The sequence below is a fragment of the Artemia sp. Qi Xiang Cuo genome, chromosome 19 (assembly GCF_049724085.1).
Source record: "Artemia sp. Qi Xiang Cuo chromosome 19, ASM4972408v1, whole genome shotgun sequence".
Taxonomy (NCBI): domain Eukaryota; kingdom Metazoa; phylum Arthropoda; class Branchiopoda; order Anostraca; family Artemiidae; genus Artemia; species Artemia sp. Qi Xiang Cuo.
The window spans coordinates 31,404,952-31,425,891 of record NC_142812.1 but is presented as its reverse complement, the minus strand read 5'-3'; the positions used below and the strand labels follow the sequence as shown (position 1 = coordinate 31,425,891).

General features: G+C 34.6%; 1 protein-coding gene across 4 annotated transcripts in view; it reads left to right on the top strand.

The window, feature by feature from the left end:
* pn (exopolyphosphatase prune) overlaps positions 1–16,305 on the top strand; it is a 42,055-nt gene extending 25,750 nt beyond the window's left edge. For all 4 annotated transcript variants that reach the window (XM_089104883.1, XM_089104884.1, XM_089104885.1 and 1 more), the window contains exons 6-8: positions 543–729; positions 8,255–8,460; positions 11,642–16,305. In XM_089104883.1, coding sequence (XP_088961009.1) covers positions 543–729; positions 8,255–8,460; positions 11,642–11,989 — 741 coding nt within the window. In that variant the 3' untranslated portion in view covers positions 11,990–16,305. The remainder of the gene's footprint in view (positions 1–542; positions 730–8,254; positions 8,461–11,641) is intronic.
* Positions 16,306–20,940: the final 4,635 nt, after the last annotated feature.

The window sequence follows — 20,940 nt, the reverse complement described above, 5'->3', positions numbered from 1 at the left end:
GATAAAGGGTACTAAAAAATGTCTGAAGTGATACACGAAAATGAAGAACAAAGAAATACACAGTTATAGAAACATACAGTGTGCCGACCTTGTTTGGATTTGGGACTCCTCTAATGCAATATAGAGAAAATCCATAATAGAATTTCAATTAGCCGTAACTATGTTCTTTATTGAATACAAAATTGAAAATAAATAATATGTGTCAAAATCAAAAGTGTATATGCAATTTTGTGTCAATGTACGATTTTTAAAATTTAATTACAGATTCTGATGAGATGCTCCTTATAATACTATGCTATAATATAATAAAATACTATATCTAAGAATATTATAGAATAACGTAATATAATTATAATAAAGGTTAACAATGATATAATTTATATGATACAATATTCCTTCTATAATAATACTCCTTATAGAAGCTCGTGCTCGCTGTTCAATTCTCTTAGTCCCCTGTCCTGCTGGACTGTGTTTTGTTTCTTTGATGTTGGATCCTCCTCTGTTTTGCTATTAGTTATTTTTATTTTTTTTATTGCTTATAGGTGATAAAGTGCCTGAAAGAAGCAAAAGATCCATCTCTTGGTCTCATCCCAGTGTCGTTCTCAGTGGAATCTACCTCAACGCCTCTAGTCATTCACCTGTTGTCCCAAGAGAATGCTTTGGCATCAAGAAAAGCTATTTTGCCGATTATCAAACATTTTCTAGATGCTGAAAGTGAAATAGGAAGAGGTAATTGAAATTGTATTGTAACTGTAGGTTTATTACCTGAATAGATATCAAATAATTCTGGAAAAGTATCGAAACAGACGGCGTGGTAAATAACCATCAGACACCTAACAAAGATGGTGGCAATCAGTGGTAATAGATATATCGTATTTGTATTGTAAAAGGTATATTGTATTGGTCATGCAGCTGGACACGGAGCTTCGGTGGACAGTTGAAAATTCCCCAGCATCGAAGGGGTACTGGAATTCGCCAGGATCATTTCGAATGAAAACATAAACGGTTACATTTTTGGGGCCTAATTGGAAAAGTATACTTATTTTGGCTGCATAATATTTTTGAAAAGTTTTCCAATCAAAAATTACAAGCATTAAAAGGTGTGAAAAATAAGCCTGGATAAGGCAATACGTAGGACAAATCAATATTGATCTTTCAATTGGTGTTAACTTACAACTACTTCATATTTTCAAGTATTATACTGTATATGCCTTATTTTCCATGTGCAAGACATATATTCCACGTTGCATCGGGGTTGTTGTTTAAAATTTTGGAGATGAATCAAAAATTTTAATCGTAGCCCCCACAAGATAATGAATATTTGGATTGTACTTAAATATCGAAGCAAATTTTGCTTTTAGAGTTTTATCAAACAAACCTCCAAATCAAACAGTTCGTGGTAACGAACTGTAAGTAAGGAGCGACCCGGCTCAATAGTAACCAAAATTCTAAAAACCGGAATTGTGATACCAATAGAAACATCAATAGAATCAGATTTTTATGCTGATTTCAAATATATAAGTTTCATTAAATTTAGTTATACCCATCAAAAGTTACGCGACTGAGAAAAGTTGCCTTATTTTCAAAAAAGGAGGAAACAACCCCTAAAAGTCATAGAACTTCAATGAAAATCACACCATCAGATTTAGCGTATCAGAAAACCTTACTAAACAAGTTTCAAGCTCCTATCTGCAAAAATGTGGAATTTTGTATTTTTTGCCAGAAGAAAGATTCCGGATGCGTATTTATTTGTTTGTTATTTTTTTTGCCCAGGGATAATCGTATCGATCATGGAGTCCTAGAATGTTGTTAGAGGGCTCATCTGGACGGAAATTAAAAGTTCCAGTGCCCTTTTTAAGTGACCAAAAAAATTGGAGGGCACTTGGCCCCCTCCCACGTTCATTTTTTTCCAGAAATCACCCAATCAAAATTTTGAGATAGCCATTTTGATCAGCATAGTCGAAAATCAAATAAATATGTCTTTGAGGATGACTTGATCCCCCACAGTTCCCGGGGGAAGGGCTGTAAGTTATGAACTTTGCCCATTGTTTACATATAGTATTGGTTAATGGGAAGTATACAGACGTTTCATGAGGGATTTTTTTTCTGTGGGGAGGGGGTCGGCGGAGGAGGTTACGCGGGAGGATCTTTCCAAGGAGGATGTTTGCTTGGGGGAAGGAACATTTCTATGAAGGGGGCACTGGACTTTCCAGCATTATTTAAAAAACGATCAGAAATTAAATAAAGAAACAAGTTTTTCAACTGAAAGTAAGGAGCAACATTAAAACTTAAAATAAATAAAAATTATTACGTATATGAGGGGGTTGCCCCCTAGTCAACACGTCACCCTTTACGTTAAAGTTTTTTTAATACTTTCAAAAGAGCTATCTACTCTAATTAACCGGCCTTTGTGATTCAGGGGTCTGTGATTCGAACAAAATTCGAACTTTAGCGTAAAGAGCTAGGTATTAACTAGGGGTAAAGTTCTTTACGTAAATTAATTCGTAAGTTACGTCAGAACAAAATTTCGAGAAAGCCATAAAATTAATATGCAAATTTCATTCTAATTATTCATGTACGGTGAGCCAAAATCAAAGCTGCATTAATTCAAAAACCTTCAGAAATTAAATAAAAAAAACAAGGTTTTTAAACTGAAAGTAAGGAACGACATTAAAACTTAAAACGAACAGAAATTATTCTGTTTATGAAAGGGGCTGTCCCCTCCTAAGCACCACGCTCTTCCTGCGAAAGTTTTTTATTGATTTAAAAAATAGAGTTGTGAGAAAGAGTCCAATTTAAGTTTAAAGAGCGAGGCGTTGAGGAGGGGACAGCTCCTTTCATATACGGAATAATTTCTGTTCGTTTTCAGTTTTAATGTCGCTCCTTACTTTCAGTAAAAAAAAAACTTGTTTTTTTATTTAATATTTGAAGGATCGATATTGGATTTTTTCCCAATAAACCACACTCTTATTTATCTACCTTTTAAATGTTTTTTTTTTTTTACTTGGACACCATTTGAAACACCATTTGGACACCAGTTCAAAATTTATTTCCTTTTTTTGTATAGAATTGTAACATACAACATCTTATAGAGGTCACCATGTGGAATTTTCGAGGTACCTCTAAATTTATTAGCTGAAAGGTGCTATTCCATAGATGCAGGGGCAATAAAAAATAAAAAAAGTTACCCATTTCTCATTTCTCCCATTTTTGTCGGAACCACATTCTGAGATACAAATAACAAAACAGTTCCCTGATTTTTTTTTTTCTGACAAAAATAGTCCCAATGATACAATGTTATTAGTATTATTCTGAGATCATTCTTGTATACAGGCAACGTACAGCCTGATGGCAGTTTTGTTTGAACAGCCCTTTTGATGTAGTTGTTTTTTGTATAATTATTATAGCCCTTGCGCTTTGCTTAGACCAAGCCAGTGTGCTTCTGCCCAAAGAAATATTAAAATTAATCCAAAATAAATGTACAACATTGATTAAAACACATTTCCTCGCTAATGAACTTTATATCAATTGATACTGATGTATATATAATATATATACAAATAATCTGTACATTATACATATACTATATTCATATATTATACATATAATATACATGTATTGTATATTTTCTAGGTTTGGTCTGTTTTAATGGGCGTTTTGGGCTGAAAAACCTCTTCCTAGCTAATCTATCTTCTAAGAGTTGCCTCCCCATAGTAGCATAATATTTGGAGGCATGGATATATAATGAGTCGGCGATTATAGGTTTGACATTGTCTGTGGAGGATTTTGACTCTTGTTTATAGAAGAGCATCGCCAAGTGCTGAAAATCATGTTGTGAAGAAGATGAGCTCAGGATTGCAGAGAGCCTCCATTCAACCGGAGGTCCCAGGGACTTCCTGCTTTCGGTTCTAAGCCGGCTTAAGCGCTTCTGTGTAGACTTGCGAAGATGTGTTAGTCTTCGTCCTGCACTGGCTCTAGGACCCTGAGGCCAAAATAATTTCAATGATTTAAAGAATATTAAAATCACAACTTAGAATTTTACGACGTTAAAAGATAACTATCATACCGACATTTTGACTGACGACTTCAGACGCTTTGGAATGGACTTATTAGGATTTTCAGAAACTCAAATCCCAGGGAAAGGAAACATGAAAATAGGTGATATAGAATTTATTTACTGAGTCAGGAAGAATGGGGTACATAGACAGAGAGTAGGGCTCATGATGAATAAGGAAGGTGCTAATTCCTGTTCGGGTTGGGAAGTATTAGTTTATTAGCTGTTGAATTGTCCCTTTTTGTGTCGTCCCAAACACGCTAATTTGCGTCGGGACCTCTTTTGATATTTTTAGTATTAAATGCAGTTTTGCTTTGTAAGTATTATATGGAGATTCTATGTTGTGTTTTTTGTGACCCATTTGTTAATAAAAAAAAATGATAATAGAATTCTAGTCGCTCATTTTATTACTAAAGAGCGCAGAGTATCAGTCATAGTAGCACGTCATAGTAGTAGCTAATATATAGGCCATGTAAGAGTACATTGCTCTCAACAGGTGGACTTTGATGTCTGCCAAGGAACGTGCCCTGGCGTAAATTGTTATATGGATTTTACTTGTCTCACGTCATGTTCTGTAGTGATGAGATTCACGTCCGAAAAAGGGAAGAAGGGACCCTTTTACCCACGAATAACTTGACAATTCGAACTGGACTTATTAGGAGTTTCAGAAACTCATATCCCAGGGTTAGGAAGCATGAAATTGATATAGAATTTATTTACTCAGGCAGGAAGTATGGAGTACATAGACAGGAAGTAGGGCTCATGATGAATAAGGAAGCTACTAAGTCTTGTTTAGGCTGTGAAGGTATTAATAATAGAATACTAATTGCTCATTTATGACTAGAGATCAAGGTATCAGTTATAGTAGTATATGTTCCTGTAGAACTGACTGACGGAGATAGTAGTGACTCATTTGATTTTTACTTAGCTACAGGAACAAATAAACAGGGTAGAAGTGTGGTATTTTATTAGGAAATTTTAACGTCTAGGTCGGTAGAAATAGGGATAGATGGTATCCTAGCCTTGGTAAATTGGGTGTAGGGAAAGAAAACAGTAATGCTACAGACTGCTGCAATTTTGTAGCTATAATAATCTAGTTATAATCAATATAGCATTTGGTCATAAAATGGCCCTTAAGTTAACATGGTATTCACACGATGGTAAGACAGCTAACCTTATTGATTATTTTATGGTAAACCGGAGGCTGGCAGGATCAATACACGATACTAGGGTATATAGAAGTGCTGTTGCTGATATTAAAAGTAAAGATTACCATCTAGTAGTGTCTAGGGTTAATCTAAAGCTGAAATTTAGGAAGTTTAACTACGATCCGGGAAACTATGACATTGGTAGATTCCAGGATGAGAATTTAATAAAAAATTTCCAGGAACCGTTGAATACCAAACTGGAAAGTTTAAAATTTGACAATGTAGAAGGTGAGTGGAATAATTTTAGGAAATAATTTGGGAAGTTGCTGATGGTGTCTTAGGGAAAGTTAGGAACCCAGATAGGAGTATTAGTGAAAATGGTTTATGTTTAATAGAGGAGGATGGCTTGTACAAGAACTATATGAGTGATAGATCATATGGAAATAGGAGAAATGTAAAGAAAGCGGAAAAAGTATTAAAATATGAACTAGAGAGGTGTGAAGGGGAGACCATGGGTAAAATTGTCGAAAATTTGTCAGATGCAGGTAGACGGCACAAAAGTAAAATATTGTACTGGCATGATAATCAATTGAAAGAGAGTAGTCATTGGCGCATTGGTACACGGAGCCATGCTCCTTCATACGGCAAAAACAGGCGTTCATCCCTCTTCTGCTCACACCTTGAGGAACTTATATTCGCGGCTTAAAGTGCGCATTAAAATTCCGTTTAAGTTACCGTTTCCAATTCATCTAATCTAACACATGCTCCACAAAATATACTCTTTTGTCCCAGTAGCCTACTGAATGATCTGAATAGTTTTGTTTCTGTTTACAAAGGTACGTGTCAAGGTGCTATTACCTCACCTACTCTTTTTAACGACGGTGTTTTAGATGCTCTATCAAAATGCATACCCTCATGCATTCTTCAGCATACTTGAGAGTGAATATTCTAAACTGGGGTTGGAATTTAATTCTGAAATATTCTGAAGTTCTTCTATTTAATTGGGGCAGTTCGGGCCTCATCCCGTCAGTCCAGCTGGGATGTTCTTTAGGAAAGCCAGTTGAAAAACTTGCTTGTCTTTGTCTACCAATTAGGCCATCTCTAAAGCAGACCCGTTTGCTGCTGTTTTCCCACCTTAAAAAATGTGGCGGGTCTTATGCTTCAATTGTCCGAAATAAAAAAACGCTTCAACGGAATAATCCTCGCTAAATTGTGTAATTCAACAGCAATGCCGCATTTCCTATACACAGCACCATTTTGAAAGATTTTCTATCAAACATATAAACTTAAATTCCGTTCAGTGTATTTTAAATTTGCAAAATATTTCTTCATTTACCCCTGTGGACCGAAATTCAGCGTTAATTCGCAAGTATAAAATAGCCGACCCAGCAATAGCTCTATCAAAACGTATTTAGAAAAATAACTGTAAAATCAGTTTTTATCCATGGTATCCCTTCTTATATAGTAATGTTTAAATTTGTTTGTATGTAACTGTTGATCAGTGTTTTATAGATGATCTGTATTAATCGTTATGATAAACGTTGTGGCGTTTTCTTTTTCTTCTTACTCCTTTTTTGTCGTTTTCTATATTTTATACTCCGTCTTTGTTTCCTTTTTTTGTATTGTATTACGAGGTTAAAAATAAATAAATATATAAATTAAACCTCTCTATAAGAAAGGTGACAAGAGTGAGTACGGTAATTATAGAGGCATTAGCTTGGTTTCTGTAGGTAGCAGATTACTTTGTATGATGATACTTTTTAGACTTAGAGGTGCTGTATCCAAAGTTTTAAGAGAAGGACAGTACGGTTTTAGGAAGGGTAGAGGATATGTCGATTAAATTTTCACCCTAATATTAATAATTGAGATGTACATGAGTCATCAAACATCTTTAGTTCTCAGTTTTATAGATTATGAGTAAGCGTTTGATTCAGCTGATAGAAGATGTTTAGCTAAGGTCTTATCCTTGTATGACATACCAGACAAATACATTAAAGTGATTATTTCTATATACGAGAATAACACTGCTGCGATTAAGGTAGGAAATAAGGCAACTAGCTGGTTTCGTACTGAATTAGGAGTGCAGCAGGTTTGTGTTCTATTCCTAATTTTATAGATCGCTTTGATGAGAACTCTCCCATGGAGAATAATAAAGACTATGGGACAGCACGGAACCAAATGGAGAAGTAGAGTTCTCCTAGACTCGGGCCGGGAACGTGATTTGACCTCTCCATGCGAGAGTACTAGCAAAATGAATGAACTTTTAGAGGTTTTGCGAGTTCAGGGTGCTAGAATAGATTTGAAAGTGAATGTTAATACACTAAGTCGCTAAGGCTAGGAATGAATGAAGATGAAAAGGGGACGTTGGCTAACGAAAGTATTGATCAAGTGGACAGCTTCACTTACCTATGTAGTATTATTAGTAAAGATGGAAGTAGAATAGCCAAGGCCCAGGTTATGGCTATATATATATATATATATATATATATATATATATATATATATATATATATATATATATATATATATATATATATATATATATATATATATATATATATATATATATATATATATATATATATATATATATATATATATATATATATATATATATATATATATATATATATATATATATATATATATATATATATATATATCTTTTTTTATATATATATATATATATATATATATATATATATATATATATATATATATATATATATATATATATATATATATATATATATATATATATATATATATATATACTGATAAAAGCTCAAATATGTCGGCCTCATAACGAAAATTGGCTGGCTGCATCTCACCGACACTCAACTATATATAGTAGATTTTCATTTCATACTAATCACAAATAGAAACACATTGGTGTCAAAGAAAACGTTTCCTTACTTAGATTTATTCTTCTTTGAAACTGTTTTATTGGATTTTCTCTTTGCCGTGATTGCATAATTTGAAATTTTACTTATTGTAATTTATTAAATCTGATTTATAGTTATTAAATATTATTTTTTGTTTCATTTTGAAGAGTCAGCCAGGTCATTACATGAATCAAATGGGCAAGATGACATTTCTTCAATTCAGCCTCTCACCCCACCAACTTCCGATGATCGACTGACGAGAGAAGATAGCCCTTTTGTTTTTACCCCACCTTCGATACCTACCCCTAATGGAGTGCATACCCATCTTGTGATGAATATGATGCAGTTTCTAAGTGTCGGAGACTCTCATCAAGTAAGTGGGCTAAGGTTCTTAACCTGTTTCGAGGATTGGATTAAAGACTAGCAATTCCATCAAGTCTGAGGAGCAGTCGTCATACCAACTGTCTATCGTCAGAAATGCGGTAGTTTCGGAAACTAAGTAACTAAGAAACAACAAATAACTTAAAAATCATTCCTTTAATCTGCAGATATATACTATTTATTTTCTTTTGATAAAAACTAACCTGTTGAATAGTTTATTCTGATGCTTTCCAGGCTATCCTTTATTCTTGTTTCTCTTTCATGTTTGATCAACTGCGCGCACTTATTAATCTTTTGAATTTAATCGCGATTTCGAGCGCTATCCGCATTGATTTAAGATATAAAGATGGACAAAAACATGAGCAACATTAAAAACGATAATTCGGAAGAACGCACAGCGTATGTATATCTTTGCTATCCTTTGTTCCTGTCCGTGCGACCAAGATGCCCATAATTGTCTGATGTATCAAGGGATCTAGATCTAGAATTCTAGATACTTAGAATAGAGGTAAAATAGTATACAAGAAACATGACAGTATAAGGAATTTTAATAGGGACATACTTCCAATATGTACATTATTAGTCCAGCGTGCATTCTGCTAAAAGAATTTATTCGTGGGTGTGTTTTAATAAAATATAGAAAAATAAGAATAAATTAGATGTTACTGAAAATATCAAATTAATTCTGTGATTGCACACTTGTTATAAAAAGCTTTAGTGCCCTTTTAAGAGTTGAACGTGATTGGGTGGTACCCGGCTTCCCTCTCGTGCTTTTTTCGCCCTGGGCATCCCGTAATCCTCTCGTGCTAAAGGATTAAATTTTGAGATAGTTGTTTCGTTCAGAATAGTCGAAGGGGGGGGGGGGGGTAGGGAAGAGGATTGATAAATTTTTTGTTGTCTCCGATGCATCTAAACCTTTTGCGTTGGTAGCCCCTTTCGGACATAGAATGTATGCACATTGAAGTGTCAGGTAAATCGAAGGTTTTAGTATGGCTTTGTGCTTTTCGTTGAAAATATTTTCTTTTTTATTATTATATTTTTCCTAAATTGATATTACGATATATCCATATGATTAATGAAATTCGCGGGAATTTCAGTACCAAATATGGATGGATTAGCCCCGTGCGTGCCAATGTAATAAAAGTAAGAAATTCTACATTTTGTTATTTGGCTATTCCTACTCTTGAATTATATAAGCTGCCAAACGGGAAAAAGATGTTGAAACAGTAATATGAAAACAATACTTTTCTTACAACCGGGCCAAGTAATTGTTTGACAATTTTGGCAAATATTGGTTCAAATTCCCGTCTCCTACCTTCCTGAGAGCCTTAGAAACCAGGTATCTAACAAAAACAATAATGGAACTAAAGGGTTTTTGTGGATTTCATGATTGCCCTTTTTGCGTATTTTCGTCTTTTTTCCTTGGTTCCTAAATTTTTTAGGGAAAATTTCCTGATTTTGTCTCTTTTTCAACAGTTCGTGGTAACAAACTACAAGTAAGGACCGACCCGGCTCAATAGTAACCGAAACTCTAAAAAACATAATTTGATACACAGAATATACCAAAAGAACTGGATTTTTATGCTAATTTTAAATATACAATTTTTATTAAGGTTAGTCTTACCCATCAAAGGTTACGAGCCTGAGAAAATTTGCTTGATTTTCGAAAAAAGGGAGAAACTTTTTGTTTTTTGTATAAAGGGAGAAACTTTGCTATTTTGTTTAGCATAGTTGAAAGGCCTAATAACAATGTCTTTAGAGATAACATGCCCCCCCCCCCCACAGCCCCGGGGGAAAGGTTTTTAAGTTATTGAATTTGCCCTGTGTTTACGTATAGTATTTGTTATTGGGAATTATGCATATATTTTTCGTGTGGGGAGGGGAGGATGAATTTTTTTCTGGGGGGGCGGGACTGAATGGGGAGAATTTTCCAGGGGATGGAGTTTTCAGGGGAAATTGTACTGGGGAATTTGCCAGAATTCCTTTACGAAATTTCTATATATATCTTACTTTCTCTTTACTGACTCAATTTTCACCAGGGTCCGGGGTAAATTTTCACCAGGATCGCATCGCCAATAAGATGTTTCTGTAGGTAGGGGGATTTCTCCGGGAAGGTGGAGCTAGGTATCCTGGCACTATTTAAAAAACGATCAGAAATTAAATAAAAAACTATTTTTTCAACTGAAAGCAAGGAGCTATATTAAAACTTAAATCGAACAGAAATTATTACGTATACGAGGGGGGTCGCCCCCTCCTTAACACTTCTCTCTTTACACTCAGGTTTAAATTTTGTCCCAACTCTTTAAAAACGACTCCTGAAACACAAGGTCGTTTAGCTAGAACAATAAGTAACTTTTTAAAAAATGTCGAAAAACTTTAGCGTGAAGAGCGAGGTGTTGAGGAGGGGGCAGTCCCCTCGTATACGTAATAATTTCTGTTCATTTTTAATTTTAATATTGCTCCTTACTTTCAGTTGAAAAAACTTGTTTTTTTTTATTTAATCATCGGAAGAGAGTTGAACATTATCAGAGATAGAATATTGGTAGTGCAAATCAGAAAGAAAAAAAATCAGCAGAAAAAAAAATATTACCAACAAAATTTTATGATTCTTGTTTAGGAAAAATAAAGTATAATTGCTGATGCATTTATTTGGTATTACCAGTAGCGGTAATCATTGTTTTTTTGTAGAAACGTATTGATTTCCAATTGTTATTTTCTTCATAATTTGGGTCTTTTTACTAAAAAATTACTAGAAAATCTTGCTAGTGGAAGTTTTCTTTCGGATTGAAATATATATCATATACATTCGTCCAGCCTCATAGTTTTAGTGTAACGTTCTAAATTTTTGAAGTTGAAAAAAAATCCCTCGAAAAAAAATTGAATTACATTTTTTAATTGAACATTAAAAAATGACTGAATATGAAACTCTGAAGCGGGCGGTTATCTGAAAAAATTCTATCCTCTGTGATTTTCTTAGACTGGTGGGCAGGTACTTAAGTAGTAATGCCTGCACAATGCCTAACTCTATTTAAAGTGGAAGCAAAACAAGAATCATGCAGTTTTTGAAAGTGTTGGGTCCCAATCCCCTATTATGCACGTGCGTAACGTTGGAAATTTAAGACAAGTTAATCATTAATAGCTTGATAGACGTTATAAGTGCGTTATTTTTGCAGGGAAGCTCTAGTCACTCCCACGACTCTTCCAGCTACAATAGTTGTCCCTACACCCCACAGAACAGCTGTGCAGAGGAGCCTACTCCTTCGTATGTGAACCTTCCCAGCTTCAACTCCCGTGACATGCTTGAAAAGATCGAGTCAAAACGTACTAAGCTCCGCGGCTGTGAGATTGAAGAAACTACTACATATCCTTTCACTCCGAAAAATAGTTTTGTTGACAGTAGTTTTGATGATGTTTATAGTCGCTTATCTCAAGTATCTACTATTGATTCAGATGTAATCGTTCGTAAGCTCTCTGAAAAGGTGAAGCATAACCCAATGCCAGACGTTATTGAAGATGAGTAGCTTGAAGTATGGGTTTTAATTAGATGGAAGCGTAATTATAGATGAAGTCACTATCCAACGTTCTATTTCATTATTCATATGGTCAGTCACCTATCAAGGATAATTTTTCTTCAATGGTGTTCTCTCAGAAAAAAATACGATAAGAAAACTAAAGAAAATTACTTAAAGATAAAAACTAGAAGTAATAAAGACTACTGAAACATGAACATGGTTGATTAGAGAACAGATTAAAATCATCTGTTAAATTTAGGCATAAAATGATGGAGCGTAAAAGAACTCCAGTATTTTTACGTCGTCTTTGTGGAATTTATTGAGGTCTATTTGCCAGTCTATCTTGCAGTAGTGGTTTTAGGCCTCACAATCGGGCGGGGGGGGGGGCTATACCATAGGTATGTAAAAATATAAAATAAAAGAAATTTAATGTCAGAATAAATGGGAAGGCAGATGTACACCTGCCCAGGCCTAGAACCGCCACTGCTATCTTGGCCTATTAGCCCCTCAGTCTTAACGCTCTGTCTAGGTAAAATAGTAATATAGTTGCTTTTAAAACTATTGTGGCCAAGAGGAACTATCTGGCGTTGAATGCCAGAGGGAAAATTACAGAGGTTTCTATTCAGAGGGTAATTAAATCACCAGTTAGTGCTTTTTTAGGCCTCAATTTTCCCGGGCGTGGGTATCTGGGTCAATTTTGGTGGGAGGGGATTAACTTATCGCGTGGATCGTCAAGTAAGCCACTTCAAAGGTACATAAAAACAACCGAGTGTTTAGTCGTGCCCTATCTGAATCATTTTTTCACACCGGATAACAAAAAAATTTTTTTACCGAGAAATATTAGTATGCCGATTTTCAGAAAAAAAATATAGTGTCGTTTTTGAGGAAAAATTTATAGATATATAATTATTGCTTGTTTAGTAAGATTACTAATTAATAGATATTATAATTTACTCTAGTTTTGAAAATTTAAAATTTCCCTTAAAGAGTAGGTTTTCATGGGTAACTTATGAAAATTGATGTTTAGTTTTGATTCATATAATTTTTGGTTGATAACTTCTTTTGTTTCATCCCTCTTGAAATCTTTAAGTGTGACCCCGGTGAAAGTTGAAAAGACAAGATTTAAAATGAAGTTTCTGTATAATTCTTAATTCAGGAGTAAAGGAAGAGATGTGAAAACATTTTTTATGAAAGACCAGATAATTTCACAAATTCCAGTTTGTAATTAAAACCGACATATATCTTTCAATATAAGCAGAAAAAAATTAAATTTTCCTTAAATTTTATGTAAGAGGATGGAAAATCATTCTAAGAAGAATGGTTACATGTGACAAAATTTGTACTTACAGATATAATAAAGACAACTTTCCTCAAAACACCCAAAACAGGTTGGCTCATATGAGAATTTGTGGATGGGTAGTTTTTTCCGGCAAGACCAATGAAAGATTAAAAAAATCCATACGATAATTGCGTTGTACTAATAGGAAACCGGACAGGATTCTTTTCATATTTTACGGTTTCTTATATGTTTTGTTCGGTTCTACCTAAATTTTTGTTCTGTTTTCTCTTTCTGTGTGGGTCTGTGTGAACCTCGATTTCCAGTGAAGTTTTAACTGACTATGATGCTTCTTAGTAAAGTGACATAAAAACTATGTTTTGACTTTTACTTAGAAAACGTTTCTCTGCTTTAGTTAAGTTTATGTTTCGTTAATAAAATTGTTGCTCATAGAATTATGATATTTATAACGCGTGGATATTATGAATAACATGGTATGTGTGGTTCCAACACTGAAGTTGGGGTGGGGGAATACAAGGAAAATTGTATTTAAGGCCACATTTGTTAATAGATCTCTAAAGATATCTCGTGAATAATGTCACCTAATAATTATTCGTAATTCTATAACCTAATCTAATCCAACTTTTTTCGTGAATCGGAGTATACGCTCACAATCGCTCCACACCCGACTGCTTTAACGCAGTAATTTGTAACGTTTGTTTACTTGAAATTGGAGTTTTCTTGGATTTTTAAAGAAAATGTTTAAAAATTTTTGGATGCTAATTTTTTTATACTAAAGTAGAAGTTTCGGATGCTAAATTCAAAATGCTAGAACTTTTCTTCGAAATGCTTTTTAAAGTTTTTTTTTGTGAATTTTGGGGTTTCAAATAAAAGAAACTTTTGAAAATCACAGCGTAAAAACTATGGGTGATAAAAAAATACATATTATTTTCTGATCCAGTTTGTTAAGTTTCTTGCAAACAAAAACATTTTTTCTTGCTCCTCAAGTCCTTTAAGATTCCTATGGGAATTTTAGCTTGCTAATGTTTAGTATAAAAAAAAAGAAGAGAAATAATAAGTTCAAATGTCTCAGAAAGTTTTATGTTTAATATTATATTTAATTTTATCTAAATTCAAATTTTGAAAAAAAAAAATTCCAATGCCATGGTCTTTGTATTATGATTTTCCAATTTTTTGTTCCTAGGAAAGTAACATATCCTTGCGCAAATATTATAGGCTGTAGGAAAATTTTATATTATTTCTGAATTTAGCATAAAAAATTTAGTTAGTAAACATTTCTTTTTTTGTCTGTTATATCCAAAACATCCAAATTAAGACAAAAAAACTAAATACTAGCATAAAATGCATGGGATGTGAAAACCTGATTCAATTTAAAATTTTATGTTAAAAGTTTTATTTAAATAGAATGTTATTGTTCTTGAGCCAAAAAACTGTTTAATTTTGTTCCCCAATATTACGAGCTAGACATTTACATATTGCCTGGGAATTGTGAATATTCTTAAGTTACTCATGGAGGGGGGGCACATAGTGTTTATGTAAAAAAAAAATTGTTATTTCATTCTACTGTTAGTAAAGAGGGAATAAAGTAATATGTAGACTTCTTTTACTATTTGTTTTACTGTATATTGGTTTGTTAAATCCCTATCCGTTTCCTCTTCAGTGGCTACTATAATACCATCTAAAATATTTAATAAATAATGACAAGGAGTCGTTTTGATTAGCTTTTATTACCAGTTGTCAGTTACTGTTCTAGTTTCAAATCTGAAATGATGGTTAAATGCTGCCTTTTTTATGAACTAAAATTAGCCCTTCTGAATCCAGTCATGTCTAAAGGTTCTGTTTTGGTCCATTCCTGTAACAGTGGCGTAATTTCGTTCAAATCTTGGGGGGAGTTGTAGCTAATTTTCCCAAATCAAGTGAAAATAACAGTGAAAACTGAAAAATGAGCCATATAGTACCATAAGTAAAGTAAAGATATGCTAAAGAAAACTAGCCCATTTCTGTGGATGCTTGAATTATGCAGGTTGTCTTAGTTTTGCCAAGATTTTCGAAGAAACTAAATTTCAGTTGGGGAGGGGGCAAACTGTGCCCCCCCCCCTCCCCCTGCCCCATAAGAAATTACGCCCCTGTCCTGTAAATCTTCGTAATTTTTTGGAGATATTATTCTACCTTATTTGGTACGTCTGGCCAAATTACCCAATTTCTGGGCATTTATGAACGTTATCATTTTTGATTTATGCAAGGATCAAAAACGAATTGTTCGATGTTTTATCCCTTTTCCTCTATTCTGTAATTAATTCGGAAGACTTTGCCTTTTTGTTGTTTTTTATTCTGTTCTCTTTCTTTTTTTCATTCCCTCGCTTCACTTCTAAAGCATGCCTATACATTCAATCAATTTTGTATGCTGTTTTACCTGTTAAAATAACGAGATTGATTTTAGATAAAATTATGCCGTATCTTTATCTTAGTTTTTTTTTCAATAATTTTATTTAAAATTATATTCACTGTATTATGATTGAACTTTTCAATTTCAAAAAAAATTTCTCGGTAATCTTAAACGTAGACCAACGCAAAAATATTTTTGGGTTTTTATTCTGCAATAATGAAATAAATGATAAGTAACTACAGATTGATAATGTGCTTTATTTTGTTTAAATAAATTTTCTTTTATGTAGAGAGACGCCATTTTTTTAGTGCATGGAGGGAGGGAGGGGGGATAGGAGCCAGAATTTTACCGAGGACAACACTGCTGAATAGCTTGTTTTTACCCAGTCTTAGTCATGTTTTTGGCATATATTTTGATCTGTTCAACCTTTTGTTGGATTTCTCGGGTTTCTCATTTTGATTCTAATTTTGCTAATCGTTTTAAAAGCAACCAGTTGGATTTCGGATAAGTTATGAGTTAGCTTTTCGGACATAGTAAGTTTCACTTTTCAACTGTTCTGTTATTTTCAGGGACTTGTTGTTTTTGTTGATCAGTCTAGGAATAGTGTGTATTCTAGATAGTTCAAATAAAACTTCAAATAATCTTGTGCTTTATTATAAAGTTGAAAGACAGGGTTAAAGCTCAGATCATGCGCTTTGAACAACTTTCTTGGGTTTAATTGTTTAAACTTCCTTTTTTTGTAAATTCGTGGTGCCAGGTATAATTAAATATCTGATTTGCCACTAATCTTTTATCAAGGTTCTTGTTGACTGTTGAATCTTCTTTTGGAAGAGTCAACAGAGAAACTCTTTAAGGATAAATTCTCCAGGAAGACCATTCCAGATTGAAGTGCAACGTTGATTGAAGCTGTTCTTCAAATACTCTGTAATCGGCTTGCCCGTCTCAAGATAACTGGACCGAGCTGTTTGCCTTCGTGTCTGTCTTGTCGGCTGGACTATTGGGGGCACAATAAAAGAAAGATCTAGAGAAGGAGGTGAATTTATATACTTGTAGAAAATAACCATTGACGTTACATCAAAACTCTCACTAACAGACTGGAGATAGTCATAGGGAACGGCCGTACCTGTCCTATTAGCCGTATCCTGGATCTTTTGTATTGGTATCAACAATGTTTTTGGAGCGCCTGCATATAACGTGTATTCATACTCGGCGATGGGCGTGATGCAAGACTTGTAAAGTGAGGTAACATATTTTGAACAGTTTATCCTTTTCTTGTTTATTATAAAAAAAAACTAAAATGCTGGTTCAACTTCCAGGAATATAAAAGGAGTCTTATGGCAGAAATTTACTTGTGAATCATTTTAGTTTTACTATTCCCTCAGTTCTTTTGATTTGTTAATTCGTCATCATTTCTGTTCAAATTAAGTTCGATTTGTTATGTGAATAACATCTGCTCAGTGAAAATTACTGGCTTAAAAGTACGTTTTTTGGATCTTGAGCACCTATGCTCTATGCTGTTAAATAAATGATTCTCAAGAAAAAACTAAAAATACTGATAGCAGTAACAAATCACTGCAGCATCTAGTGACTTGAGGCCAAGACAGCTGCCCACACTCCTCCCCCTCTATACATTCAAAGCCCCTCTCTCTTTATTCTCCCTATCCCTACCTTCATCCTATTATTTTTCCAATGAAGTTTAAATTTCCTGTAAATTTTCCCTTTTGACCTCTTCCTATTCCATTAGGGGAGGTTCTACTTGTTTTTTAGCCTCTGATGAATTGTAAAAACAAGCACATTCTTTGGCAATCTGTCATCTGCAAAACGTGACCTACAGTACCCAGGTAAGTGAAGCTATCCTCTCGAGTTACCTAATATCTCCTCTTCGCCCCCATTATTCCTATTCTATGCGACTTAATTTTATTAACATTAATCTTCAGACTTAAATCTCTTGTAAAAACTTCCTAGAATTCATTTTGCTAGTATATTTTTATTTAGAACACTCAGATCGTCTTCATAGTCTTAGGAGTTTTGCTTACCCATTTAATATCATGTTCCTTCCTAGCTTTTGCCGTCTTCCTCACTAACTTTGGATGATACCCAACAATCACTTTCGGTAAATGTCCCGATAAATATAATATAGACACCCTTCACTCTCCTTCCCCTTCTAAAGGGGTCAGGTAGGTCCAGAACCTCTGGAAAGATGAACTAGGACATTTGTTGTTTGCTTTGAGATTGGAAACCTCTGCTGGTAGGTGTTGTGACTATGAGAATCTAGGAGACCCCCCCTTCCAAAGATGTCGGAAACCCAAGAAAGCCAACTACAATGTGGAAACCTATCCTAGTTTTCCATCTTTTTTTCTTTTTTTTTAATCAGACAACCCCTTGTGGATGATGTCCCGATTACAAGAATGTAATCCCTTTTCTTCCTCAGAGAGGACTGTTGCTGGATCCCAAAAATCGGAAGTCGACTCTCAGGTTTACTTAAATCCGGGAACTTGTTCTGTTGATGTTATGATTACAAGAATGGTAGGAGGCTACCCTCTGTGGAGGGTTGAATTAGGTCCCGTTACAAAAAAGTACAATCAGGACATGAACTCATGTTTCCCACCAAGTTTGGTTGGAATTTGACGTGGCCCTCTGGTAGAGTATTGATGACAAAATTTAGATACCCTCTTCCCATGCGCCACACAAAAATTGGAACTAACCTGAATTGTCAACGTGCACGATTATGACACTAATCTTACTTTCTACTCAGTTTGCTTGAGATCCAACGATCCCTTCTGAAAGATATTTTAACGACAAGAAATTAGGGCTCCCCCCCCCCTCCACAGAATTTCAAATCGATCCTTGTCTTCAAAAAGGCAGAAGTAGCTCTCCAAATGTTTTTTTTTTTTATTTTTCGGTACTTGTTTATTATTCAGAATTATTCAGAACACACTCAAGAAATGAAATTAGGTCAATCTTAATTAAATATACTAAAATATGATGAAAATATAATCCTTTATTAACAAAATTATGGGAACTGCATAGCTTTTGCCGTATTCCTCACTAAGGTTGGATGATATCCAACAATCACTTTTGGTAAATACCCCGATAAATATAATAAAGATACCCATCATTCTCCTTCCCCTTCTAAAGGGGTCAGGTAGGTCTCGAACCTCTGGAAAGATGAACTAGGACATTTGTTGTTTGCTTTGAGATTGGAAACCTCTGCTAGTAGGTGCTGTGACTATGAGAATCTAGGAGACATACCCCCCCCCCCTCCAAAGAAGTCAGATACCCAAGAAAGCCAACTACAATGTGGAAACCTATCCAAGCTTCCCGCCAATTTTTTTTTAAATCAGACAACCTCTTGTGGATGATATCCCGATTACAAGAATGTACCCCCTTCTCTTCCCCAGAGAGGACTGTTGCTGGATCCCAAGAATCGGAAGTCGACTCTCAGGTTTACTTAAATCCGAGAACTTGTTCTGTTGATGTTATGATTACAAGAATGATAGGAGGCTCCCCTCTATGTAGGGCTGAATTGGGCTAGTTACAGAAAAGCACAATCAGGACATGAACTCATGCTTCCCACCAAGATTGATTGGAAGTTGACGTGGCCCCCTGGTAAAGTATTGATGACAAAATTTAGATACCCCCTTCCCATGCGCCACACAAAAATTGAAACTAACCTGAATTCTCAACGTGCACGATTATGAAACTTAATCTTAATTTCTACTCAGTTTGCTTGAGATCCAATGATCCCTTCCGAAAGATTTTAGCGACAAGAAATTAGGGCTCCTCCCCTCCTCAGAAGTTTAAATCGATCCTTGTCTTCAAAAAGGCAGAAATAGCTCTTCAAATGTTTTCTTTTTCGGTACTTGTTATTTATTCAGAACACACTCAAGAAATGAAATTAGGTAAATCTTAATTAAATATACTAAAATATGATGAAAATATAATACTTTATTAAAAAAATTATGGGAACTGCATAGCTTTTGCCGTCTTCCTCGCTAAGATTGGATGATATCCAACAATCACTTTTGGTAAATGCCACGACAAATATAATATAGATACCCTTCATTCTCCTTCCCATGCGCGCCCATAAGCTGAATTCCAGGGGTGGCAGACCTCGTCTAATTGGCACTCTTAATGCTATATAATAGAAATCTCAGAACAAAAATATAAAAGTAAGTCAGTATCATTCAGCCAGGGGGGGGGTGCCCCCCTGCCCCCCTTATGGGCGCCCAAGCTCCTTCCCCTTCTAAAGGGGTCAGGTAGGTCCTGAACCTTTGGAAAGATGAACTAGGACATCAAGAAATGAACTTGATGTCCTAGTCCAGACTCAAGAAATGAAATTAGGTTAATCTTAATTAAATATACTAAAATATGATGAAAATATAATGTTTTATTAACAAAATTGTGGGAACTACAGAAGAAAATTATGGAAAGCAGGCCGTCCAGTACACATTATATTGAATACCCAACCCCTAACCACCTCTATATATTAAATATTGAATTAAAGTTTGACTATATCGTAGTTTTTCTCACTCAAAATAAGCAAATCATAACCGATTGCAGAGAGGCAAACCGATTTTTGTCAGATCTTCCAGAGCGAAAAACAAATACCTCTTTTCCTTCTAGTAATAGTGCTATTAGTTTCATTCAGAAGTCTATCCCCAACACTACCAGCCAAATATCTGTTTGGGAAATTTGACTTGATATATTATGGTGTTTCGTCATTAGAAAATTCAACACAAATGGAATATTCCATATAAAACAAATTTGGTACGCAGTGTTTCCAGCTTGACCTTTCCTGAATTATTTGCACGAAATCTAGACGAGGTACATGCACCAATCCAACGTTATGTGATCTCTAAAAAGTTTCCTCTCAGAGTTGTGACAGTTTTGTTTGGTTCCTTGTTTATGCTTCTGAGTTGGATGGAATTGTTTTCTACTTTGGCCAATAACTAGAATCGAAAAAATGAAATTGTATTGTTAGTAACTTCATGGATCTAGACTTCCTCGAGATTCTTGTGAAATCACAGGCTGTCCTGACCTTAGTTTTTCTTGTGGGTTAAGAGTTAAAATTCAATAAAGATCTTCACAAAATTAGTAAATTCAGGAAAAGAGGTACTATAAAAAACAACAAAACAACTGTACAACAATAAGGCGCCAAAAAAAATAACCTTGCCACACTGGAAGATTTTGATCAATCAGTAATTTCAGCATAACTAAAGCATGGATTTGACCCAATTCATTCAGGCGTTAAAAGGGCCTTCATTAAAAGGGTGG